Genomic DNA, 27,178 nt, shown 5'->3' on the forward strand with positions numbered 1-27,178 from the left:
TACATAGCTGAATGCTGAGCCAACGACACTCTACCATATCCAGAGACCGCTGAACGACATACTTTTGCCCACAAATACCATACCTTTGTACAACCATAGGCAAACAATAAAACTTTATAAAACTAGCACAACAGTGTTTCGTTAGGCCGGGATACGGTCAACACACATGTAACCCGCCTACATTGGTACTAATCCGACGTGATCTACGCAACCTTCTGATCATCCAACAGCGCTGTCAACACATCGCTACCCCGCCTACATTGGTGACCCCATCTTTGAACCACACAACAGTGTTTCGTTAGGCCGGGATACGGTCAACACATCGTACCCCGCCTACATTGGTGACCCCATCTTAGAACTACGCAGCCTTCATAGCAGTCAACAGCGCAGTCAACACGGCAGCCCACAGTGCAGCCCTCACAACAACCAACAGCCGCCACGACAGCAGTCAACAGCGCAGTCAACACGGCAGCCCACAGTGCAGCCTCCACAACAACCAACAGCCGCCACGACAGCAGCCCACAGCGCAGCCTACATAGCAGCCTACATCGCAGCCCACATAGCAGCCCACATTGCAGCCTACATAGCAGCCCACATCGCAGCCTACATAGCAGCCCACATCGCAGCCTACATAGCAGCCCACAGCGCAGCCTACAAAGCAACCAACAAACGCCACGACAAGGCAACAGCCAGAAGCCTTCACGCAACCGCAAGCTTCGAGCAACCACAAGCTTCACGCAACCGCAAGCTACATGCAACCGCAGACTTCACGCAACCGCAGCCTTCAACGCAGTCTACAACGCAACCCTCAACGCAGACTTCAAACGCAGTCCGCTACATGTCCCCACAACTAGTGACCATGTCAAACAACTCCGCAGCTTTCGCCACAACAAAACGCAACCCGGAGACAACAACCAACGAAGACCAGCACTCAACGCACTTCGTCAACCAACGTTCTTCACGCAAGATCCGCTGTCGAGACAACTAACTCCAGCACAACCAACGAAGACCAGCACTCAACGCACTTCGTCAACCAACGTTCTTCACGCAAGATCCGCTGTCGAGACAACTAACTCCAGCACAACCAACGAAGACCAGCACTCAACGCACTTCGTCAACCAACGTTCTTCACGCAAGATCCGCTGTCGAGACAACTAACTCCAGCACAACCAACGAAGACCAGCACTCAACGCACTTCGTCAACCAACGTTCTTCACGCAAGACCCGCTGCCGAGACAACTAACTCCAGCACAACCAACGAAGACCAGCACTCAACGCACTTCGTCAACCAACGTTCTTCACGCAAGATCCGCTGTCGAGACAACTAACTCCAGCACAACCAACGAAGACCAGCACTCAACGCACTTCGTCAACCAACGTTCTTCACGCAAGATCCGCTGTCGAGACAACTAACTCCAGCACAACCAACGAAGACCAGCACTCAACGCACTTCGTCAACCAACGTTCTTCACGCAAGACCCGCTGCCGAGACAACTAACTCCAGCACAACCAGCAAAACAGTCACGCGAATGACTCCACGCAGAACACAGCAGCCTGCACAACAGCACCATCCAAGCCATCACAAACCTTCACTACCAACGCAGCTCGCCCAAAATAAGCAACCTGGTAGAGAACAAGACTTGGACCGGCATGCAACACAAGACCCGCTGTTGAGACAACTTTCTCCAGCACAACCGGACAAACAACGACGCCATCGAGTCAATAGACTCCAACACATCAAGATTCCCACAAAATCACACACATCGCTAACACTCACCGGAGAGCCATGTAGGAATCTCGTCGTCGTCATCGTCATCGAAACCTTCGAGAATATTCCGCAACAACAAAATACATCGAGCGGAACACCATCAAGCATTCCAGAAAATACTACGCCTCGACAAAAGTGCATTCCTCTTGTACGCATCAACAACTAAATGCTCGCACGCATCAATAACCACTTCCATCAAGCGTTCCAGAAAATTCTACGCCTCGACAAAAGTGCATTCCTTTCTTACGCATCAACAAACCACCACCATCGGTCAGGCGATTCCAGAAACACTATAAAAGGAGGTACAACCCAAACAACGCCAGTCGACCCAGAGCAGCAAGCGTCAACATACAGCTCCTGACCAGCCACCACTACACTACGCGGACTTGGAAGATCAACCAGCCGGACGAGCCAGCAACACACTGCCGTATCCAGAGACCTTCCGTACATAGCTGAATGCTGAGCCAGCGACACTCTACCATATCCAGAGACCGCTGAACGACATACTTTTGCCCACAAATACCATACCTTTGTACAACCATAGGCAAACAATAAAACTTTATAAAACTAGCACAACAGTGTTTCGTTAGGCCGGGATACGGTCAACACACATGTAACCCGCCTACATTGGTACTAATCCGACGTGATCTACGCAACCTTCTGATCATCCAACAGCGCTGTCAACACATCGCTACCCCGCCTACATTGGTGACCCCATCTTTGAACCACACAACAGTGTTTCGTTAGGCCGGGATACGGTCAACACATCGTACCCCGCCTACATATCTATAAGATTTTTTTTGGTTTGTCATAGGGTATGGAATTATTTTTCCAGGGCCCGGAATTCCTCACGATGGCCCTGGTATGAATCCAAGATTTCCATTGATATTACATATGTGTTTAACATCTGACGACTGATAATGGAAAAACTACATTGTATGTACATATGTAGATCAACTATTGTAGCCAAAATATGTAAGTAAATAGGTGTAGATTACATATTATTTTTTTAAAAAGAAAACGAGTAGTAATCGTCAATAAGTAAAAATAAATGTAATCCACGATTCATTTTTCATTTATAATATTTTACAAAAAAAATTAACAAAGAATACGTAAAGTAATTGAATTTAATAATAACATTCTTATACTCACATCAGTAAATTGTAAAATAATTTCTATATGTCTAGGAATATTTCATTGGCGGATCCAAGGGGAGGGGGCATGGGGCTGATGGCCCCCCCACCCTAGAGAATTAAATAAGGTATTATATACAATAAAAATGATGTATTTTTTTTTTAAATAATTCAGTTCAAATAATGTTTTACAAATAAATAAGCTTAAAGTAATAATTTTTTGACTGATTAAACGTTTTATTATTGAAAAAAAATATGAATGGCCCCCACCCTACCAATTTTCTGGATCCGCGCGTGGAATATTTGAGTAAGGTTTGGTGCAAACGATCGACAAGCGCCAGACAGCCTGAACCACAGATTAACTGGATGGCTGCTTTAAACGCAATTCTCGACTTCACGAATGATAGATTGCACATCAGATGACGAGTAACCTTTCGATGTGCACAGATGCAATTATTAAAATTGAGTTGGATCTTTCTGGCGAGTTTAATAAGGCAAAATTCGGAACTAAAGTATCAAAGGACAGAACATATACAGGGTAGGTATGTCGGGACTTCGGGTAGATTTCGCTTAGTGTAAGTGCGAGCAGTGCCCACGCATAAGGTACACGTGTCGTTAATCTGTGGTTCAGTCTGTCTGGCGATTGTCAATCGTTTGCACCACATCGATTTGAGTAATGTTAAGTTAAGCCATAATTTCACTAATGGCGTGCGTAACTCCGCATACTAAAGCCACTGAGGCAAATATCATTATGAGAATATTTTTCCACAAAATCCATTTCAAACGTCCCAAGTCGTTTTCCCACTTATATAACGTTTCAATTAATGCAGGGACAAATAAACCTAAAGTTGAATAAAATATGGCCCCAACCAATTCAATTATTGCATCAATCTTCGGAAGTGCAGCACCTATGCAAACTGAAAAAAATACTTAAGTCAACATTAAATCTTTTTTTTTAATTTAGATATTATAAAATCAAAATACATGTTTACCTGTAAACAAAACCCCAATTGTCAACAATGCAATTTTTATTATTTTTTTACAATTCTTTTTGGCCAAAGGTTCGACATATTTCCAAGTTATGTCTGCCGATACATAGAATTGAATCGGATATGTAAATAGAATTGCAATTATTATAAAAATTTTGGCAACTTGAGCAGCTCTAGAAATATTATAATAATCAGGTCTATGGATTTGGATTGTATAGCTTTAGAATTATATCTCTGAGTATTACACGGAATCCATTTGAAGGTTTAGAGTAATGCTACCGAACAGATCATCACCATATTTGACGTATCCAAAGAAACCCAACGAGGCATATAAGAAAACTACAATACTCATCGATATGTTCAATACTCCTGGACATCCAAGAAAATGGGACGGCTTAGCCATTTCATTCTCTATCGGCATAACGACGCCTATACCTTCCATTGCGAATATAACAGTGCTGGAAAAACATTGAATTGGATCAGTCTAATTGGCAGAGTTTGTTTTCTCAATTGATAGCTTACCTTATAAATAGTGGAAGTGCTTTAATGTCTGGAAATAAATTTCTGTTTTCTAAGCTCGGCATGTCGTCGAATATAAAATAAAATGATATTCCACAAACGCAAATGAGAAATACATTTGCCAGAGCTGAAAATGGTGCTAGATATTTAAGGTTGTTTATTTGAACCAGTAGAGAGAAGGGCACAAGAAGCATTCCACAATACATCGGCGTATCCAAGTCAAATGACGGAAAGCTGTTTTCAACCAACTAAAATTATCAATTTAATAAATTTAAAACAACAACTTTTTAAGTATAATGATCGTTTATATATCAAGATTACCTGTTCTACCGAATTCCCAATCAATACAACATATACACAACATGCTCCCAAGTATGTAAACGTTAAGGCTGAGTCGGTGGCGTGTCTAGATAAGGACAGTCGTGATCACATTATATTGAATACAACGTGATTTGATTGTTTATTTTCATTATTATACCTTGCCAGAGTTGAATATTTTCGTAAGGGTTTTGGACCATTCAAAAACACTTGCTCGCACGTCTCGGCGTATCCCAACGAGGGCTTCTTTATAGATTTGCATAATCCATGTGAAACTTTCACCTGTATCGGTTTACATTAAAAAAAATGGCACTTAGATGAATTAACTCTTATATATTGTAAAAGGATATATTAAAAGTATACCAAAATTTGAGCACAATGTGTACAAATGTAACCAATGATTATTGTTCCTATGGTTCCAGTTACTAATCCAGCACATTTGAAAGCTAGGGGCATTGCCAATATTCCTGATCCAAGAGAAGACTTTAAGAGATTAGCCAGAGATCGAACATCTCTGTAAAAAATATTTATAATATAATATCTGTACATGTACACTTTTTTAAAATTTTAATGAGAACAAGACGTTATAGTTGATTTATAATTTGTACATTTCTTATGCTTATTCTACCTTTCAAAATGTAAAAATTTATACTAGCCAACTTTTACTATGAGCTTGCACTTTAAAATTCATATAAAGCATGTAAATTAAAGTGGACAAATAAATTGCAGAAATTTTACTTACGAATTTGGATGCTTAACATCTCTATGTTCAAATGGATTATAAGAATTGCCTGTTGCGTCTTCATTGGTTTTATTATCAGCAGTTTCAATAGAACTAATAGATTGTCTTTTATTTAGATTAATAGAGCTATCAATAAAAATTGAATGTAAATATACTTTATAAGATTTTGTTGAGAAATCAAATTATGTTAAATAGAATAAAAATAATAAAAAAACTCACGGAGGTTGAAAATTGTTCAATATATTCAAATGAACCATCTTGATTTTATTGAAAAAAATTGATTTATATAATATATGTAGTCAAATGATTGACGAAATATTTTTAAATTGTGTCCATTACGTATAACAACCGCAGTATGAATAAGACATTCATACAGAACATGATAGAACAATTAAACCTTCCATAAAAAATGCAAACAGGGCCTTTAAAACTGCTTTTAATATTATATGTTAGTGTACAAACAATATCTGTAGTATATGATGTTGCCTATTGATAGCTTTAAAGTGAACTGACAGTGTTAAATGCTTCTCTACCTACAAATTTGAAATTGAACAGTGGTAAATATTTTATTTCAGTCATGCACTTGAAAAATGATGTACATGTGATATTGAATTTTACGATTTTTTTAAATGTACATATAGCGAGTATGTTTACATAATATGATAGTGATAGTATAGCTATGTATGTATATATCATTTTATTATCAATAGAAACCAATCAGCTATTGTTTCATCAAAAATAATGGCAAAAATCATCCTTTTGAGGACTCCTGTCTTAATATTTATTGTAAGGTAAATCATCATCATCATCATCTAATCACTGTTGGCTAAAGGCCTCTCCAACACGATTCCATTCTCACATATTCTCCTTATCTCATCTACCCATCTTCCCTGCGGCCTTCCTTTTACCCTTTTGCATTCTCTCGGGTATCATTCTAGCACTTATTTTGTCCACCTTTTGTCTATTCTTCTAGCCACGTGACCTGCCCATTGCCATTTCAATCTCTTTACTCTATCCACTACCCTTATCATACTTCTCACCCACGTGTTCCGCTTCCTGTCTTTCCTCGTTATGCCGAGCATACTGCGTTCCATACTTCTTTGAGTGCATTGGACTTTGTGTAGCATCTTGGCGTTCAGTGTCCAAGTTTCACATTCATACGACATCACTGGCAAAACGCATTCATCAAACAACTTTTTCTTCAGGCAGAGTGGCATTTTTTATTTAAAAACAACATTTATTTGACCTAAATATAAATAATTATTTACTACTTAATGATATGCTATTAGGTATGCAATACCTATTGAACATTAGTTTGGTCTTATCTACGTTAATTTTTAATCTTACTTTCCTACTTTCCCTGTCCAGCTGTGTTAGTCTGTTAAGTAGGTCAGCTGGATCGCGAGCTATTAAAACTATATCGTCTGCGAACCGAAGATGATTCAAGAAGCGACCGTTGATGTTTACTCCTGCTGTGTCCCATTCCAAGTTCCTGAAAACACTCTCAAGTACCGCATTGAATAACTTGGACGAGATGGTGTCTCCTTGCCTTACTCCTTTTCCTATGCTAAATTTATCAATATCTGAAAAGAGTTTAGCTGAAGCTGTGGCGTTCTTATATATTACAGTTAACAGCCCTGCATAGGGTTCCGACACTCCCTGTGTTTGTAGAGCGTTAAGCGTTAAGTTATGATGACGAATAATCGACAAAACCTAGGCACAATGGCCGTTGATATTCGTTGGCGCGCTCGGTTAGTTCGCCAACTCCTCGGAGATGGTCCATTGTGCTGAAATTTACTCTAAACCTTGCCTGTTCTATAAGTTGGTTTCCGTCGAGGATATTCTTCAACCTTTGTTTAACAGGTTTTAATTAAATTAAAATAATGTTTCGCACTGAAAGTCAGCCCTGTTATTAATTTAACGTTATTTCTTATATCTCGGACATCATTATGTGTGCCCACAATAAAAAATAATTATTGTGGTATGAAGTAAGTCGACAGATTGTTTGTCAAAGAATCTTTGATATGACAATAATATAATTTTATCTACGGCTGAAGTTGGGCTGATTACGGTGTTTCGTTTGCATAATATGTACATTCATAAAAGTGGCATTTATGTATTTGTTGAAAAATATACATTAGATTTTAAAGTGCCTTTTTTATGGTATTATTTATTCGAGGCAAATATCATTTTTAATAACATGCGATCCGTTGAAATTCGATTATTTTCTTAGGTGGGTGTTGAAATAATGATTTAATACGCGTCTTATCCGACACCATCTTCCACTAAACACCGGTCCAACATCCAAGGTGTTGATTAGGCATCGATGAAAAAAACACTTCTATTCCAATTTATCGACCAAATTCATTACAGAACCTGATTGGAAGTTAAACGCACGGTAAAAGTTCCGTTTTTTTAATAAAATAATTAAGTAAAAAATATATTCATACGTATTTTGACAGTTTTTTCTTTATGGTACAATCTAAACACTTCAAAATTATATGCCTTTACAAACGAAACAGTTTCATAAAGAACAATTTGTTAGTCAATTGGAAATTTTATTATTTTTATTACATTGTACATACATCATATTTTAATTTACATAGATATATACCGGGAAGGCCTAACAGGTAGACCCCAATGCGCCTTCCTAGACAATTAATTACAAACATTGCAGCATTTTCATTACATAAATCACTGTATTTCGATAGGCTGAAGAACACGAAATAACAATTGATTAATTAAAGAACTAATCCATTGAGATATCTATGGATTTTAGATTTGTACATAATTTTAACAAATTATACACACAATAAATACAGAAGATTTGTGACAACAGGAAAGATGATTTTTTGCCAAAACTGAGGAACCGTTTCAACAATTTGGCTTAGTGGTAGCGTATATATTTAGCACCACTGAGGTCAAAGGTTCGAGTCCTCGCCACTGCTGGTTAGATTTGGGGGTTTTGTGACTCAAAATCGATCGTTTCTCTATCAGAGTTTGCCAATTTTATCTGATCATTGCTGAAACGGTTCCTGAAAATTGGTATTAGATCTAATCCTGTTGTCACAAAATCTGCCTGTGTATAATTTGTAATAATTATACACAGTAATCTGAAATCTATAGATATCTCTATATTCATCTCTATAATTTCGTATTTATTATATGTATAAAAATTGTATACAAAAAAAAATCTAAAAATAATCCTTAGATGTCTCTATGATTATTATTTCTGATTAATTGTTATATGCTATATATTCTGATTGCATATGTATGTATTACTGTATTTCTGATTGTTTATGTATTCTGTATTTCGTTAACGTACACCCGTCGCATTGGAGCAAATCTGTAATAGCGAGTGTATATTGATTTGTAACAATAAAATAAAATAAAATAAACATTGATCAGATAAAATGGGCAAACTTGAATAGGAAACGATCGACTTGGAATAACAAATATCAAAGTCTGACCAGCAGTATTAAAGATTAACACGGAAGCGAACCCGGTAACCTCTCGGTGCCAAACATAAACGCAACCATCGAGCTATACTGCTGGCTAGTAATTCCAATCATGAATATGTGCCATAATTGGAATTACTCCAAGGCCAGAAATATGGTTAGACTATTTTTGAACATACATACATAAGTACTAAATATTTTTCAATCATAGCAGGACATAGAGACATCTATGGACAATCGACATTTTTATTTGATACATAGCAAATTTGTGAGAAATAAATTATCTAGGTAGCATTTTATAAGATTCAACAAATTCGAGATGCTAATATCTCGAATTTTTGAGAAACTGAAGGGGATAATACCGATTTATTGGATCCGTCACAATAATTAAGATAGATAAATCTAAAGACTCTAGCAGGAACAGTCGATCTATGATTTTTGATAACCACAAGATCTTCCCTGCAGTGTATTTGGCCGGGACTTGAACCCACGACCTCTCTACTGGTCTACAATAGCTCTACATACCAGTGCACTACGCTGTAGCTATATTTTATTTTTACATAGATATATACCAGGAAGCCTTGACAGGAAGACCTGAATGCGCCTTCCTGGACAGTTAATTACAAACAATGCAGCATTTTATTATTAAATAAATCACCGTATTTCCAGAAGCTGAAGAACACGAAATAACAATTAATTAATTAATTACAGAATTGAGACATCTATGAATTTAGATTTTGTACATAATTTTTACAAATTATACACACAATAAATACAGAAGATTTGTGACAACAGGAAAGATGATTTTTTGCTAATTTTGAGGAACCGTTTCAACAATGATCAGATAAACTTGGCAAATTCTGATAAGAAATGATCGATTTGGAGCCACAAATACCTCCAAATCTAACCAGCAGTATAGCGGATCGAACCCTATGATCACTTGGTGCTAAACATACACGCTACCATTAAGCCACCAGTTTGGCCACATGCTATTTTTGACATAGAACTAATGTATATGCGAGGTTACACATACAAACAGGGCCGTGCCTAGGAGTTCAGCCGCCTGTATGCAAACTTAAATCAGACGCCATTGATATATAATACACTAGATGGGCCCAGACGTTTTATTTTGGTCGGAGATCTTGTCTTCACTAACTGAGGGGTGCGGGGGGTTTAACTACCGGGGAAGTTGGGTTTTTTTCCCTACGACGCAGCGGTACCTACCTACCTACTAAGAGAAACTGTGCATGCTCCATGTATTTTGCATGCGCCAAAAGGGAGACAAGTATAACACGTGAGGGCGGATCTAGTATATTCTAGATCTATGTATGTCAGCCGCTCTTTAATTTTATCAGCATTTGTAGTAAATTATTTAAAAAATCTTACCTTGTGATAAATATTTTGTGAGAAATATAGTGTTACAAATTTTATCAATATATATATAAATAAAAATGAATGTCTGTTTGTGTCTCGAATAGGCTGCTAAACCACTGAACCGATTACGATGAAACTTTCAGGATTTATTGTGTGCATGTCCGGGAAGATTACTGTGAAAAAAAATGGGAAAAAACGGGAACGAAAACGGGAAAAACGGGAATGAGTGTCATTGCAACGCAATAATTTCAAATGTATTCGCTACCTGCGTTTTTCCGACAAATGGGAACGGGAACATTGCAAAGCATGCCGGGGTTCAGCTAGTTCACAATAAAAATTAACCAGAAAAACAGATAGAAAAGCAAAAAGTTTAGTTCTGAAAAGGACCAGACGACAAGACAGACTGAACGTTTTCAAATTCATTCATGAGAATATAATGTTTTTACTCCCAATCCCACATCTAGGACATTGTTCTTTCGATGACCAACCAATACTCAACAACAAAATAAAATTATTTTGAATATATATGTATATATACATACATTTTTATTCAAAATGTGATTCTAAAACGAGTATCCCGTAGTAAATTGGATGTTTTAAATCATACCATATTTGACCAATTTCGGATGAAGAGTCCGCGCCCATCTTCTAACCAGTTATTACCCAAAACGATCAGATAAATACGGCGGCAATCAACACCATTTGGTACAAAAAAACGATAAATAACCAACCGTTATCGACGAGGGGTGGCAGGAGCGCCATTAAGGGGGTGGATACCAATTTTTCACTAATACGCGGTGGCTTCAACACCTTCGCTCTATCGTCAAAACATCTGATCACAGATCAAGGATCCGGAGAACGCACTTTTGGAGGCTCGAGAAAGATTCGATTCGACTTTGGCAACAACAGACCGACACTCCTCGGGGCTTTCGCATCCTTTGAACGTGGCGTATCTGATTTTGTTTTCTGTTTTGACTGCTTTCCGAGCGGTGGTAGGTGTATTTATTATTTTTTATTTATTTATATATATTTTAGCTATCAAGCTAATTTAAAAAAAAATACATCTTAATTATTATACTTAACTCTAAAATTTATAATTAACTTATATGTACTGTCCCTCACAGAGGTGTCTCTTCGCACCTCGCAGGAATGCATCCATGTTTTTAGCAGACCTGACGCACTCAGGGAGGGCATTATACATGAGCACACCCCTGTGAAAAACACCCCCAGCCGTCTTATTCTTTCTTACTCTACTTACAACTAGTTTGTCCTTATTTCTAGTATAAAAACTATGTTTATCTCTATTCCTTATTATATAATCATCAAAATACTTAGGTAATAACTTATGATCTAACTTATAAACAAAAGACAATGTACTAATATTTAGACTAATTCTAATACTCATCCATCCTAATTCATCTAACATACTTCCAATACTCTTAAATCTACTCACATTCAAAATAGCTCTCATAGCTTTATTCTGTATTTTTTGCATTTTTTCTAAATCTTGGCCACTAAACAAATTAAGCACAGTGGCACAATAAACCACATGTGGCAAGACAATTGAATTAAACACTAAAATTTTACTTTTTTTACTTAAAATATTTCTTAATCTACATAATACACCAACTTTTCTAGCCATTTTTTTTATTATATAGTCAGCGTGCATTTTAAAATTTAGTCCTGAATCTATGTATACACCTAAGTATTTTATATTTTCAACTTTTTCAATTAACTTATCATTAATTCTAATTTCATTCAATATATTTTTATTTTTACCATTCAACCACATCATTTTTGTTTTATTCACATTCAACTTTAATTTATTTTCACACAACCAGTCATTCACATAATTTAATTCTATATTTAAAATCTCAGACATTACATCAACATTCTTTCCAATTATATATATCAATGTATCATCTGCAAACAAATGTATTTTACACATCTTAATTACCTTAACAATATCGTTTATATATAATATAAATAATAAGGGTCCCAATTTGGACCCTTGCGGCACTCCATGAGGTGTTACATATTCAGAGGATAACACCTTATCAATTTTTACTCTTTGCCTTCTATTATTTAAGTATGATTGAAGCCACTTTAATACTATACCATTTATTCCTAACTTATATAATTTTTGTAATAAAATATTCCTATCTACTGTCTCGAACGCTCGCTTAAAATCTAGAAAAACTGCTCCAACAACCATGCTAGATTCATCCATCGTCTCCATCCAATCAGAAACCACCAATTGGATAGCGGTTTCTGTTGAATGTTTCACTCTAAATCCAGACTGTTCCACAACCAAACAATCATTTATACTAATGAACTCTTTCAATTGAATCATAACGATTTCCTCCAGCATCTTCTCAACAATCGGTAACATATTGATGGGCCTCATTTCACTGGCTTTATGTGTGCCCGTAACCTTTGGTACCGGTACAATAGTAGACACCTTCCATGCATCCGGGACGGATCCCACTTCTAACGATTCATTTATTAATTTCAGTAACTGAGGTCCAACCATATCCCAAGTGTTGATTAAAATATCTAGAGTCAATCCATCCATACTAGAAACTGATTTCATGCCCTTCAATACACCATTTAATCCCTCCATTTCCACTAATTTAAACCTTTCAAACTTATTTAAACCCAAGTTAATATCATCATTCACACTATTATGCCTTGTTTGTATTGAATTAACTATATCATTCACACTATTGATGTAAAACTCATTCAATCTTTCAACCATATCCTCTTTATCATTATATACTACTCCCTCGACTTCTAATTCATTCAAAGAAACATTTTTTCCCCCGGAAATCAAAGTTTTAATTATTCGCCACATTTTTGTGGGATCTTTTTTTGCACCATCAATATTTCTTTCATGCCAATCCCTCTTCGCATTACGTAAAACATTCACACATTTATTCCTCTTTCTTTTATACTCTAACCAAGCCTTTTCTAATTGGATTCCATCCATAGCCTTAATAATTTTATATCTTTTATAACTAACATTCTTATCAACTAAGCTTTCCTTTACTTCCTTGGTAAACCAAGGTTTCAGCTTATGCTTATGCATGATTCTTGTGGTTTTTACGCATTTACTTTTAGAATATGTTATATTACGATACATTATCTCCCACATTTCATTCACACTATCACCATCCTTTCCCCATACACACTCCTTTAACAATTCATTCATCAATTGATAATCAATGTTTTCTCTTTCAGTCACCTGCATATTTTTAAGTCCTCCGTTACTAAACCGCTGTCCCAAAAACATGTTGACAATAGAATGGTCTCCTATTTTCGGTACATCTTTCACCTCACACCGCAGATCCATTATATTCGTTATAACCAAATCAATGAGAGAGCTTGATAAATTATTCACTCTCGTTGCTTCCGTCACTTTTTGTTTAAAACCCAATTCATTTACCCAATTTCTCAACTTTTTTACATAAAATTCTTCTGTCTGTAACCAATTAAAATTCCAGTCCCCAAACATAATTATATTTTTACTCACATCTATACTTCTTTCACTCAATTCTTCTAAAAATTTAAGAAATCTTCCACTTCTACCATTCGGAGAGCGGTAAATTACTAGCAAAAACACAGTAACTCCATTCACAAGCAGATCCACACCAATTGTCCAAAACTCACCATCAACCTTATTAACTATTACATTACCGTAACTTAAATCATCCCTTAAATACAATAGTACCCCACCCGTATGTCTAGAATTAGAGTCACATCTCAAAACACAATATCCATCTATATTCAGCTCAAAATCTTCAAAATCACTAGTTACATGCGTTTCACTTAAACCTATAAATAATGGTTTTTGACTTACAGTTAAACTCCAAACCTCATCCTTGTGAGCAAAAAAACTTTGTACATTTATACCGATACCTTTTGGTGGTTGCTATATATTATTATACTTAATTCTATTTCTCATTAATTCTATATTTCTTTTATATACACTGCACTTAGTGTCCAACGGTCCGTGATTTGTGTTCAAATTTAATTTTAATTTATTATTACTTTTAAAGCAATTATTACATTTTATTATTTTATTGTTACATCCCTCGCTTTTGTGCCCTTCTTCTCCACATTTCGCACATGTCACCTTGTTTCTACAATCCACCGCTTTGTGATTAAATCCGTAACAATTTAGACATCTTAGAATATTAATTTCTTCAAAAACCCTACATCTATCCCAATTTATATTTACTTTTCCATCTTCAATAAATCTTTTAAATGTATTGCAATCTACTTCCACTATCGCATTATATTTATTATTTTTTCTACTTTTCCATATTTTTAACACCTTCAGTTCACCATCATTTATAACTTCTTGATTTTGATTCATCAAACACTCAGCCAACTGTTCACTTGTAAGTTCCTCCGACATATCTACAATTTTAATTTTGGGATTTTTTAATTCCCCTCTTTTAACATTATAATTCTCCCCTAATTTATTTTCTACTTCTTTTATTAATTTAATACTATCCTGTGCACTGTTACACGTTACAGCAATGCCCCCTTTACCGATTTTTTTAACCCCTTGTATTCCTATTTTTAGTTCCTTAGGGTTTATTAAACTTTTACATTCTTCCTTTGTCTTGTCCGTTTCTTGGATTTTTTTCGGAACAATTATTGTTATGTCTTTATTATTCTTCTTAAGTGCATTTGCATAACTAAAACTATTTTCACTCTTATTTACACTTTTTAAAATGTTTAATTCACTGTTGGTTTTTATTATATTTATGTCTTTTTGTATATTGTTTTTCAAATTTTTAAATTCACTTCTTAATTCACATATTACATCCAAAAATTGTTCCTTATCATTATTTTCATTTTTACAAATATATTCAACTAATTTTTTTACTGATGTAATTAAAAATGTCTTATTGTCATTTGATATACTGTTAGTTTTTGTGGTCAAAATGTCCATAATTTTTTTTTCAATTGTTATTACTTCACTTATGCGTTCTGATGCCATTATTATACACTTAGGACGTACACATAATTATATATTACAAATTTATTTTTAATTTTTTAATTGTTACAATTTCGTTGTCCAAATCGCCACACACGTAATCAACGTCTGTACACGATCACGACACGAACAATGTATGGTGAAGAAGAAGCATATTTCACACAGTTAATATGTTTAGCCCGAGGCGTGCGGTAATTACCAGTGCTTTTGGTCAATTTAAAAGTGGACCGCAATGGCGCCCCCACCTGGACAGTGAGCTTTCGCATACTGCTTTGCGATTTTCGATGCTCCACAAATCGATGCACATTTGTCTCTCGTGCTAAGGCCCAAATTGAATCCATAATGCCCAGGAATAAATCAACGCTTAGAAACAATTTCTCGGCTGTCGTAGATTCAATGTCGATTGAAAGTCGAATGATAAATAATGCTTTTTAAAATTGACAAGTTGATAAAAGTTATTGATTATCAAGCATCGTATGCTAATTTTATCAAAAATAGTCACGAGTCGTATTAGGTGTGGAGTGTTGTAACTTTGTCATTTATTTTCAAGGAAAATGATTTTATTACGGTCGCAGTTTCAAAACTCGTACATATATAATATGATATTGATAATTTCGTAACAATTTGAGAACCTGACAATCTGTTTAAACACGACAAGATAGACTGCTAGTAAAAGTCGTGGGTTATAAAGCTATGTGAAATAATACTAGAAATATTTTTCAAAGAGTCGTATTACCATTATTAATCTATGCTTCACCTGAATGGAATAACTTCTCGAATACTAACCTTTCCAAGCTCCAAATAATACAAAATAAATCCCTAAAAATAATTTATAATAAACCCATATATACTAACTTGAAAAAAAATGCATGGCATATATAATATTCTGTTTGTTACAGACATTACTAACAAACTAACCAGTAGATTCTATGACAGAATCACTTAAAACCATACTAACACACTTGTGAAGAGTCTCGGTGATTACAACAAAATGTCTATATCTTTCAGGTATAAACAAAAATTACCTAAACACAATCTGATTTAGGTCATCGACTTTAGACAGTCTTTAATTAATATTGTGTATTAGATGTATTATGAGCATTTATATGAATTGTAAATAGGTTTTTGAGCTCTTTTTCCTATTATGCTTTACATTAACATTAGAATAATATAATACTATGATTACTAACGAAATTAAATTAAAATTGTAAAATAGAAAATGATCAGTAGATCAGTAGCTATTAAAATAGATATAATATGTATTGTGAACATAATTTCGTAATGATAAAAAGCATTTAAAAATAATAAAAAAAACCTTTGGATTTGGAAAACGTGGTATTTTTGACGACCTTGATTCCGATTTTGATTGAGAATTTAAAAGTATTTAATTATTCCTATTTGTATTTATTAAATATGTACATATATACATAAGATCATAAATTAACTTGTGAAAAATTTCTTAATAGTTTATTAAGACATTTTTACTCAATAGTATTTAATATATAGAGTGAAACCATAATTGTAATTATGTACAATATAAAGAATTAATTTAATTAAATCCATAATACCAATGCATTTTTTTGCAATTTCATTAATACATATGTATGTGATTACTTACGCGGAATTGAAACACAGTACTGACATACATGCACATATTTTGCAATATTTATAATTATTTAATTTAGAAAGTCAACATTTTCAAAAAATTATATTGACAGTATGGTATTTACATATGTGTACTGTTCTGTTCATGTCAAATTCTGATTTGCACAACATCCTCTATCGTTCGAAGTCGACATAATTGCACTCAATTGCATCAAACCATTTCTACCTATGATTATTTTGCAGTTGTTAAATGGCAATTTAATCGCAAATTCGTGTTATAAAATTAGGGACTCGAAATACTTCGCGATGAATTATGGTAAGAGCAGGGAGAGACCTCCATTCAAAGGTTAAATACCAATTTCCTCTTTCACCGGTGGGTTTTGCTCCTTTGAGATTTACTGCTTCGGGTGCTGGTAACCCGCTAATTACAAAATGAACCGACAACAATAAAAAAAAATCCAGCTGCCACACGTTTTTGAACACCTCATTGTTTGACCAGAAGTTGAAATTTTTAACCAATTATGTGTATACATACATACATACGTGAGCAGATGTTTCAAGTGAAAATGAAACTAGAATCGAATGTTTCAATTCTTTATTACAAAAAAATATTTACAATAAATACATACATATATATATATACTGATATTGATTCATACACAATAATACTGACTTGCATACTAAAAACTTAATTTTCATACACTTGATACGCTTTAGTGGCCCACCATGGCAACTTTTGTCTCAGATTTTGAGAGAACCGCGGACGGAACAATTTCTGTTTACCACCCTGCAGATAATTGCTTGGAGCTGTTTGCACATCGCAAACCGTTCCTCTGACCATTTCATCGACTGGGGCAGTGTAAATTCTGAAATTGACATCGTTGAAATCGAGATCTGCCTCCAAGAACACAGGCATCCTGTCAGACATGACCCAGAGGTTTCTATTAGCATCAATTTTAACATCGCTGGGAAAGACGAGACCCACATCGTCTCTGTCGACTACAGCATGATTCTCCGGCTTGTAAGGAAGGCTAGAGTGCCAGCATCCAATAGCATTTTGATCAATGAGATTGAAGAACATGAGTCCATCGTCGCTCATGACTTTGCTGGTTAAGTGACTGTTTGCAGCACGCGATTCCAATACCGTGAAATCGTGATAGGAATCTTCAGTACGGCTGCTGTCCCTCAAGATCCTTGTAGACACGGCAAACTCCCTATTACTAGCTAAAGGACTGAAGAACAAGGTTCTGAACCCATCATTCTTGATCGGTGACAAGGCCATGCCGAAGATGCCCTCAGCTCCCCATTGGAAGTTCAATCCGGCGACGTTGAAGTCTCCGAGGAGTGGATCAGGCATGAAGTAACTGTGTTCAAATCTCCAGGATCTGTTCTCTTCCCAAGAGTAAGCTACGAGACCGTATCCCAATTCGTCGGAGAAGTAAGCATAGGTGTCATCACAAGTTGTGCCAATGTCTACAGCTATGTTGGCAATGAAGGTGTTGGCGTTTGTGTCTTCTGGACGGAATTCGTATCTTCTGACTCTTCTGTCAGTGTTGAGGTCGAAGACGTTGATGGCGTATGGACATGGATTGGTTGTTGTATTACCTGGGATATTAATTGCAAAATTTTAATGATGTTTGATGGAATGACTCAATTTAAAAGCGATTTGTAACATTGAAGAACGTTCACTCAATTTTTAAATGGATTTGAACTGTTTGATTGGCTATTTAGCTTCCATTATCTAAATACACTATTTCATGTCCTAAAATTATGAGAGCAAATGTATAATGACTAAATAGTTTCAAAGCAAATGAAAAAAAACCTATTTGATTTTTACACTACATATATGTATGTATTACAATAGGTCAATATAGAATTTCACAATGTAGAAAGGTTTTATGAGTGTATGTACTACAATAGATAGTTTGACTTTGACCTTATTATTAATATAACCATTTATATTATCAAAACATTTCACTTTTTTCTGTTCGCTAATAATTTTAAGGGGCTTTTTTTTCAAAATTTGACATTCTTTTGAAGAATAACCAAATTATGTACATATGTAGGTATATAATACATATACATATGTACTTATAATGATTTCCTTATATGAACATTTCATATAAAAATGTACATATGTGTATGTACTGTGAATTTTACTGTACTATGGATGTAATTCTTAAAATATTATATTTTATATACGCTCGCTATCCAATTGGCAATTCAATACATTAATTAAATGTTTAAAATGTGAGGTTAGCAATATTTGAATCATTTAAAGAAACGTGTGTCATTATAAAAAATGAATAGTCATCCTGATATGATTAAAATTTAATACATTAAGTAGTGTATACGTAATCAGACACACTATAAAAACGATTTAGAACAAGGATTACGGTTTCAGAACACAACAATAACTTTCTAAAGCACCTGTGATTTAAACACATTATAATTACAATGGTTATTGTTTTATAAAATCTATACGTTAGAATAAAAAAAAAAACAGTTCAATGACTTACATACTTATGTACATGTGTATACTATTTTTGATACGCAATTTTTGTGAATACAAAATATCTGACCAAGGCTAAGCCTCGGCTGAATTATATAAACTGTGATTGATATGTAAATGCAAATTCTTATATTTGAATTTAATAATCATTACCAATTCCATAAGTTCCTGTGTCCAATACCCATAGTCTGCCGCAAGCATCGGCTTTCATACGATAAACTGTGGTCAATCCATTTGCACAGTTTCCCAATTCGTTTCCTTGCCAACTTGGATATGGAGTCAATCTTGGGGATTTTGTGAAGGCATCGTCAGCTCTAATATAATTCAATGTGGCCGGAATACCTTAAAATTAATAAATTTATATTTAGAATACTCCAAGTGTTAATTGCCCAAGGACTAAGAAATATATGCGTGCGTGTTGTAACGGTGATTTTATTTTATGAATAATTTATAAGATTATTTCATAAAAATTGTATTCATTATTTTTTTACTAGATGCTAACGAGCGTATTTCCTTTCTATTGGCATAGTATCTTAATTAGAATAACATTTTTCATATTGGAATTTTTGGAAAATGCTTTCCATCTGAAAATACATTACTATTTGGTCTCGAGTATTTTTTTTTATGCATTCTCGATTTAAATCGTAATGAACTTATCATGTCAAACATTTTTTATATGTGATGAAGTTTTTATTTATCTCTAGTGGTTTCACATTTGTCTTCTGGAGCGGATATAATGTAGAGCGAGAATTAATTATGACTCTGATTTGTAGATTGGGTTTTTGGCGGTGCCAGTTTTGCATGAAATTGTTAAATGAAATTTAAAAATTGTCGGATAAAATGAGCAAGCCCTGAGAATTAATTTACAAAACCAGAAGACCAGCAATAAATAAACTGAAAAAATATGTAAAATATGTATGTTATATATAATTTATAATATAAAATAAAACTGTGTGTTTTATTTTATATTATGTATATTAATATGAGTGAATTTCGATATTGTAATTTATATTATGATTGTATATAAAATGAAAAAATAAAAGCAATGTAAATGATATTCAAATTAATTCAGTCTTTTAGCATTTTTCTTAAACCACGATGTAAATCAAACTTGGTTACAAATAGCTATTGTTATAGCTATGAAAAATTTCAGGCATAATTCCCATATTACTACTTAATTAATTGATGCTAAAGTTAGATGTTAAATGTTTGTCCAGTGAACTAGGCCTGTAAAAATATTAACTAATGTAATTATTATGTAAAAATAAGGAAACGAGCGTGTTTAATGCATGGTCGGTTAAACTATTAAAAAAAACATATAAGAAAAATGTTACAATTGATAAAACTGCTTTAAGTGGTGGTTTCTCGCATTACGTCTGTTAAGCTTTAGTTTACTAATTATAAAACATAATTAGAATATTATATAAATTTTAATCGTATATTATTTTATTGAAATTTCCGTCTGAAGTGCATTAGTAATAGATATATATATATATATATATATATATATATATATATATATATATATATATATATATATATATATATATATATATATATATATATATATGTTATATAACAGTGCATGCTAAAAAACTGATAAACATATTTACATAAATATTTATTTGAAATTGAAACTAGTCCGTAATTCAATTGAGTGAAAGCACTAATGAATAATCTTATGTTAAATCAACTAGGATATGTCTTTCTTTCAACCCGATGAATAGATTGGCAGTAATCTTTTCGCATTATATTAATGAGTATATTATGTAGGTATATCGATAAAAAACAGTTCATAGAATATTTATACGTAACTTTTAAACTACGTGTCTAAATGACTGGTTAATTTTATTTGATTTTAAATTTTACATCCTACTCGATACATTTTTGCAACATTCGTGACAAGCTGTCCGTTTGATGAGATTAACGAATGATTTGCATGGGATAAATTAAAATTAATAATTTATGGTTTGTACGTGATTTATTGGGTAATTCAATCACTGTTGAAATATCTGAAAATAAATAGCATAAAAAAATTCTACGCATTTTTTTGAATAATTTATATGAGGTGAGCCATTTATATAACAAATGATATGTACATATTCGCAGTTTTAAGTAACCAAAATTCTTTTCACTACAAATTATGATTAAGATTTTTAGTAAAAGTATGATGTCTTTACTACGTAATAAAAAATATGTAAAAGATAATGCTTTTGTTGATTTTTTTAAGAGTAAAGATGTATGTGTCTTAATTACTGTATCTGTCAATATAGTTGAATCTTTTAAGCTAGTGGTTTTATTTAGAGCTTTATTTAATCTTTGCAATTGCTATTAATAATATATATATATATATATATATATATATATATATATATATATATATATATATATATATATATATATATATATATATCATTGTAATTTGTACCTTTAAAGTAAATCAATCTTTATGTCAAAACCTTGAAGCCAAATTTTGTCACGATCACAATATTTCACTTCGTAAATAAATAAGTGTCCGATAGTTTTAAGAAATTTCTTTTCAACTGAACAGGCTAAGCTTTGGCTTCAATTCCTTCAAACAAAGGTATCATTATTTCTTAATTCGATAAAAATAATGGAAGGAGAGAAAAGTACAATTGTTGAAATTTCAGTAGAAATGATCTCATTTTTAAATTAAAACATTAGGAATTTTAATACGAATATTGTTTCTTATCTAGAATTATAGGGTAAATAATTTAAGGAAACTACTAATTTTAAATGGATTACTTTGAAAAGTCAAGTATAATAGTTTTCATAAAGATATATTTGCCAGAAAACGAATATCTAGTACGGGAGAATGAATAATTTGCCGAAATTTCATATTTGAAAAGATACTTAAACGTTGAAAAACTTCATCAATCGAATAATGAAAAAAACCCATCGATAAGCGTTGGATATAAATTGTCAATCATTTTAACGAAAATTATATTCCTTGTGTTCATCTCAAAAAAATTGTCGAATTCGCACTTTGTTTACCTGGTACCAATGAGGCTACCGAACAAATGTTTTCGATTATCAATATTTTGTGGACAGCAGATAAGTCCCAGATGAATATTGATACCGTAAAAGCAATGGTTATAACAAAGTGCGAGTTTGAGTATAATCAAAGTAATAGTTTGAGTATATAACAAATAGAAAATTGTGACGAACTATTTAAAAATATTCTTAATTTAAATATATATCTTATTGTTTCATTGAGAGTGTTTTTCTTTACAAAAATGTCCCGGATTTCACTGCAGAAAAAATGTGTAACCCTATATTATAGATACTGTAAAATAGACTTATTAGAATATAAAAAAAAAATCTGGATTTTTCAGGAAAGTATAAAAACTGCTCTATTATACACACATATATCTGAAAACTAGAATAACGCCTTGAATACTAACCTTTCCAAGCTCCAAGTAATACAAAATAAATCCCTAAAAATAATTGTAATACACTTATTAACTTGAAAAAACTGCATGCCATATATAATATTCCGTGTGTTACAGACATTACTAACAGACTAACCAGTAGATTTTATGACAGAATCACTAATAACCATACTAAGACACTTCTGAAGAGTTTCGGAGATTAAAACAAAATGTCTATACCCTTCAGGTAAAAACACAGATTACCTATACACAATCTGCTTTAGGTCATCGACTTTAGAGAGTTTTTAATTAATATTATGTATAAGATGTATTATGAGCATTTAAAAGAATTGTAAATATTGGTTTTTGAGCTCTTTTTCCTATTACGCTGTACATTAACATTAGAATAATATAATACTATGATTACTTACAAAATTAAATTAAAATTGTAAAATAGAAAATGATCAGTAGATTAGTAGCTATTAAAATATATATAATATGTATTGTGAACATAATTTCGTAATAAAAAAAAGCATTAAAAAATTTAAAATCAATCTGAAAACTGAATAATTTTTGAAAAAAGAAAAGAGTCTTACCTTCACGCCATCTCGGAACTGAAACGAAGATCTTATTTCCCCAAACTTCGATCGCTACCGGCAGATTATTTTCAGGCACGTATGCCCTGGACTGCAAAGCATTCTGTCTGCTGAAATCATCAGGAAAGGCGTAATCCATGGACCTCCAGGCGAACTTTTCCTGAAGACGATACGCCGAACGAGCGCTACCAACCAGTGCCAAAAGCACCAGCGCGAAACAGAACTTCATCTAATCAAAACGAAATGATACGTTAATAGAAATTGAAAAGTGTAACATTTTCATACAAGACACTGATTCAAAATGCAGCACTTGCCTTGGTATGAGCGAACGTAAGGAATTGTGTAAATAGTTTGAGCCACCGACTAAATTGTAATGGAGTTGGAAACCGGCATTAAATAGGGAACCCTTCCAAAGCGATTCGAGTGCTTCGCGGTGGGAGTAACGATCGCGCAATCGAATACATCTAGTCTATTTTAGACTGTATTTTTTATTCCATAATGGCGATTAACGAATCAATTTAGCATTGGAAGTGACACTTAGATAATAATAAAGCTTAGCCTTATTTTTTTTTTATTTCAGTAGATAATCCTATTAAAGTACGCAAGTTTAAAGCAGCCACGCGAAATTATAACTATATATTGCTCGAATTTAGGGTTAGGATATCTATGAGTATGTATTTTTTATAAAAGTATTATAACTCCCCTCTAGAAAAATATATATATAAATCAATGTTTGTCTGTCTGTCTCGAATAGGCTTCTAAACCACTAAACCGATTGCGATGAAACTTTCAGGATTTGTTGTATGCATGTCCGGGAAGATTACTGTGAAAAAAAAACGGCATAAAACCTCTTAATAATAATATTCGTAATTATAATTGTATCGACGCGAAAGTATGAAGCACCAGTGTGTAGTTAAGGAAATGTTTACATTGGTAGCTGACTTGCGCGCACGCATGCCAACGTACAAATACATTACGTACCACTCATACCAACCTGACATTACGTACCACTCATAAAAATACTACATATGTATATAAATCAATGTTTGTCTGTCTGTCATGTATGCGTTCTATATTATACTATAATTTAATTTGATTATTAAATATTAATTTGAAACTGAAACATTCACTTATCGAAACGCATCTAGAAACGGGAATTGCATGCGTTATTGTATGATGGAACGATGGAACTTTCAGGATTTATTGTATGCATGTCTGGGAAGCTTACTGCGAAAAAAAAACGGCCAAAACAAGAGCAGAAACGAGAATGAGTGGCATTGTAACTCAATAATTTCGAATGCTTTCGCGTCGCGACATGCGTTGTTAGGGTAAAATAAACAAATAATTGAATAATTTCAAATGTGTTCGTTGCCTGCGTTTTTCCGACAAATGGGAACGGGAACGGGAACGACAATGGGAATGGTAACGGGTATTGCATGCGTTATTGTAGCATTGCAACGCATGTCGGGTTCAGCTAGTCAGTAATAAAATATTTAGGAGTAACGTTCGATAAAAGAATGAGATGGGCACCTCACATTGAGGCAGCGAAATGCATGGCGATGCGGGGTATATCCTCAATATACCCAATATTTAATCGCCATACTTCTTTATCAACTCAAAATAAAATAAAATCATATCGCGCGGTCATATTACCATTATTAATCAATGCTTCGCCTGTATGAAATAACGCCTCCAATACTAACCATTCCAAACTCCAAATAATACAAAATAAATCCCTAAAAATAATTTGTAACACACCCATATATACTAACTTGAAAAATCTGCATGCCATAAATAATATTCCGTTAGTTACAGACATTACTAACAAACTAACCAGTAGATTCTACGACAGAATCACTAATAAGCATACTAACACACTTGTGAAGAGGTAAAATTTTGTTGTAATCACTAGTCACCGGACCCAGAAGGTGCCGCGTATTGTTCAAAGGTTGTAAATGCATTGTTAAAGGTTTGCCGCACCTTTTTTACAAAGGATTTACAACAATGGAACAATGGATAGCACTGTGACTATCCGGTGTCTAGTAATCACACTCGATGATTACAACAAAATGTCTATACCCTTCAGATATAAACACAGATTACCTAAACACAATCTGCTTTAGATCGTGGACTTTAGTATTAGATGTATTATGAGCATTTTTAAGAATTGTAAATAGGTTTTTGAGCTCTTTTTCCTATTATACTGGACATAAACATTAGAATAATATAATACCATGATTACTAACAAAATTAAATTGAAATTGTAAAATAGAAAATGATCAGTAGATCAGTAGCTATTAAAACATAATTTCGTAATAATAAAAAGCATTTAAAAATCAGAAAATAGTAGTATGATTTTATTTTTTTAAAATGTATAAAGACTTTTTGACAGGATTCTTAAGATATGTGATGTGACAACAACGGGACATTAGGATGTCAAAATTGGGAAAAGGGTTTAAAAAAAATCAAGGATAAAATATTTATCAAAAATAAAAACCAGGAAATTGGAGCCGCAATGGTATTTTACTTTATTTACAATGTATGTATGCACGTAGTAACAATATATTTGTGATCATGCGAAAATACGAACTCAAGCTTTTGACTAATTTGAACTCAGAATCGATCACTGATCAAGTTTTCATGATCTAGAAAAAATGTGTGTGTGTGTGTGTGTGTCTGTGTATTTTTATATTTTGGGGATTTTTTGAACACCGTTCGTCCTGAACGAATCGAACTGAAACTAACTATCGGTGACTGAAATTCTTATTGATACGACGTTAATTTTTTATAAATTTTTAAATTGACCGGAAATTGTACGTCTTATACGTATCCTTTTTTTTTATTAATTTTTGAATTCAATTATGTATTTAATATCCCAAACCACTCCCAACAAAATTTTATTTTGACCTTTTGAATTATTTTTATTTTCTTGATATTTAATGTGTATAATAATTACAGTGATTTTAAATAATAAAAAAATTTGAACAAAATCGGACAACCGAAAGTAGAACTTTGGAGTTGTGTAAGTTTCCCTACTAGTGCGTTAAATTTTTATCGAAAATGCTTTGTTTCATTATCAAATTTTGTTTTTATACTTCTAACATCCCTCAAATACATAGACAAAGTCGTGGGTTGGTCACATCCGAATTTTTTTAAAGAAAATCACTACAAATGTACTTAGTTTTACCTTTATAATGGATGTTCGGTTGTATAACACAGTTGAATAATTTTATGACACAGCAATATTAAATCAAAAGTGTATTTTAAGTTTTAAAATCAAGAGCCAGTTCAGCCTACTTCGGTAGTTTCTTGTAAAGAAAATTAATGCAAGATTCAACGAGGCTCACATATTGCACAATTTATCGAGCCAATCATCCCGATGAACTTTTCAAGATTCCTAAATGTGGATTGACATATAATAGAACAATTATTAGCTTAAGATGGAATTCATAGAAGATTATTTTTGCCTTCGCATAGTTGATTCGTGGATTTTGTACTTACAATATATAATCTCTCAATAATCTCAAAAGTTATTTGAAAAATAATTTTAAGGCACTTTTAAAACATTTAACGGATTTAAAGGAAAGTAATTTTCTTTTATAAGTATAGGTATAATAAATCGAAAATTTTATCAAGGTTATGGAATTAGATTATATGCATTTTTCTAACTATTCCTTTGTCCTTATTTTTGAAATTGATTTTGACTATAAATTTATTATTTTATCTGCATACTACAACACACATATCTAAAAGCTATATCATTT

The 27,178-nt window shown here is 33.4% G+C and overlaps 2 protein-coding genes across 2 annotated transcripts; both read right to left on the reverse strand.

Annotated features, from left to right (window-relative positions):
• Nucleotides 1-2,797: 2,797 nt before the first annotated feature.
• On the reverse strand, nucleotides 2,798-5,831 carry LOC143911697 (proton-coupled amino acid transporter-like protein pathetic). Its single transcript, XM_077430699.1, has 9 exons — nucleotides 5,689-5,831; nucleotides 5,470-5,595; nucleotides 5,091-5,241; nucleotides 4,888-5,009; nucleotides 4,731-4,815; nucleotides 4,413-4,657; nucleotides 4,136-4,348; nucleotides 3,894-4,063; nucleotides 2,798-3,818 (listed from the first exon to the last, which is right to left on the reverse strand). The coding sequence occupies exons 1-9, from the start codon at nucleotides 5,724-5,726 to the stop codon at nucleotides 3,586-3,588; spliced, it is 1,383 nt and encodes a 460-aa protein (XP_077286825.1). The 5' UTR covers nucleotides 5,727-5,831; the 3' UTR covers nucleotides 2,798-3,585.
• An 11,663-nt stretch (nucleotides 5,832-17,494) lies between these two features.
• LOC143911617 (protein yellow-like) lies at nucleotides 17,495-23,778 on the reverse strand. The gene is made up of 4 exons (XM_077430586.1): nucleotides 23,729-23,778; nucleotides 23,415-23,643; nucleotides 19,580-19,768; nucleotides 17,495-18,519 (listed from the first exon to the last, which is right to left on the reverse strand). The coding sequence occupies exons 2-4, from the start codon at nucleotides 23,641-23,643 to the stop codon at nucleotides 17,603-17,605; spliced, it is 1,335 nt and encodes a 444-aa protein (XP_077286712.1). The 5' UTR covers nucleotides 23,729-23,778; the 3' UTR covers nucleotides 17,495-17,602.
• Nucleotides 23,779-27,178: the final 3,400 nt, after the last annotated feature.

This window comes from Arctopsyche grandis, chromosome 5 (genome assembly GCF_051622035.1).
Source record: "Arctopsyche grandis isolate Sample6627 chromosome 5, ASM5162203v2, whole genome shotgun sequence".
NCBI classification, from domain to species: domain Eukaryota; kingdom Metazoa; phylum Arthropoda; class Insecta; order Trichoptera; family Hydropsychidae; genus Arctopsyche; species Arctopsyche grandis.

What these genes read in the sequence shown, in the direction of transcription:
- LOC143911697 (XM_077430699.1), bottom strand. Translation starts at nt 5,726, where the DNA reads ATGGTTCATTTGAATATATTGAACAATTTTCAACCTCC. An exon ending in GATGTTAAGCATCCAAATTC is followed by an intron (nt 5,242 to 5,469) that starts GTAAGTAAAATT and finishes TATTTTTTACAG; the next exon opens with AGATGTTCGATCTCTGGCTA. An exon ending in TTGGGAATTCGGTAGAACAG is followed by an intron (nt 4,658 to 4,730) that starts GTAATCTTGATA and finishes TGATAATTTTAG; the next exon opens with TTGGTTGAAAACAGCTTTCC.
- LOC143911617 (XM_077430586.1), bottom strand. Translation starts at nt 23,643, where the DNA reads ATGAAGTTCTGTTTCGCGCTGGTGCTTTTGGCACTGGTTGGTAGCGCT. An exon ending in AGTTCCGAGATGGCGTGAAG is followed by an intron (nt 19,769 to 23,414) that starts GTAAGACTCTTT and finishes ATTAATTTTAAG; the next exon opens with GTATTCCGGCCACATTGAAT. An exon ending in CACAGGAACTTATGGAATTG is followed by an intron (nt 18,520 to 19,579) that starts GTAATGATTATT and finishes TTAATATCCCAG; the next exon opens with GTAATACAACAACCAATCCA.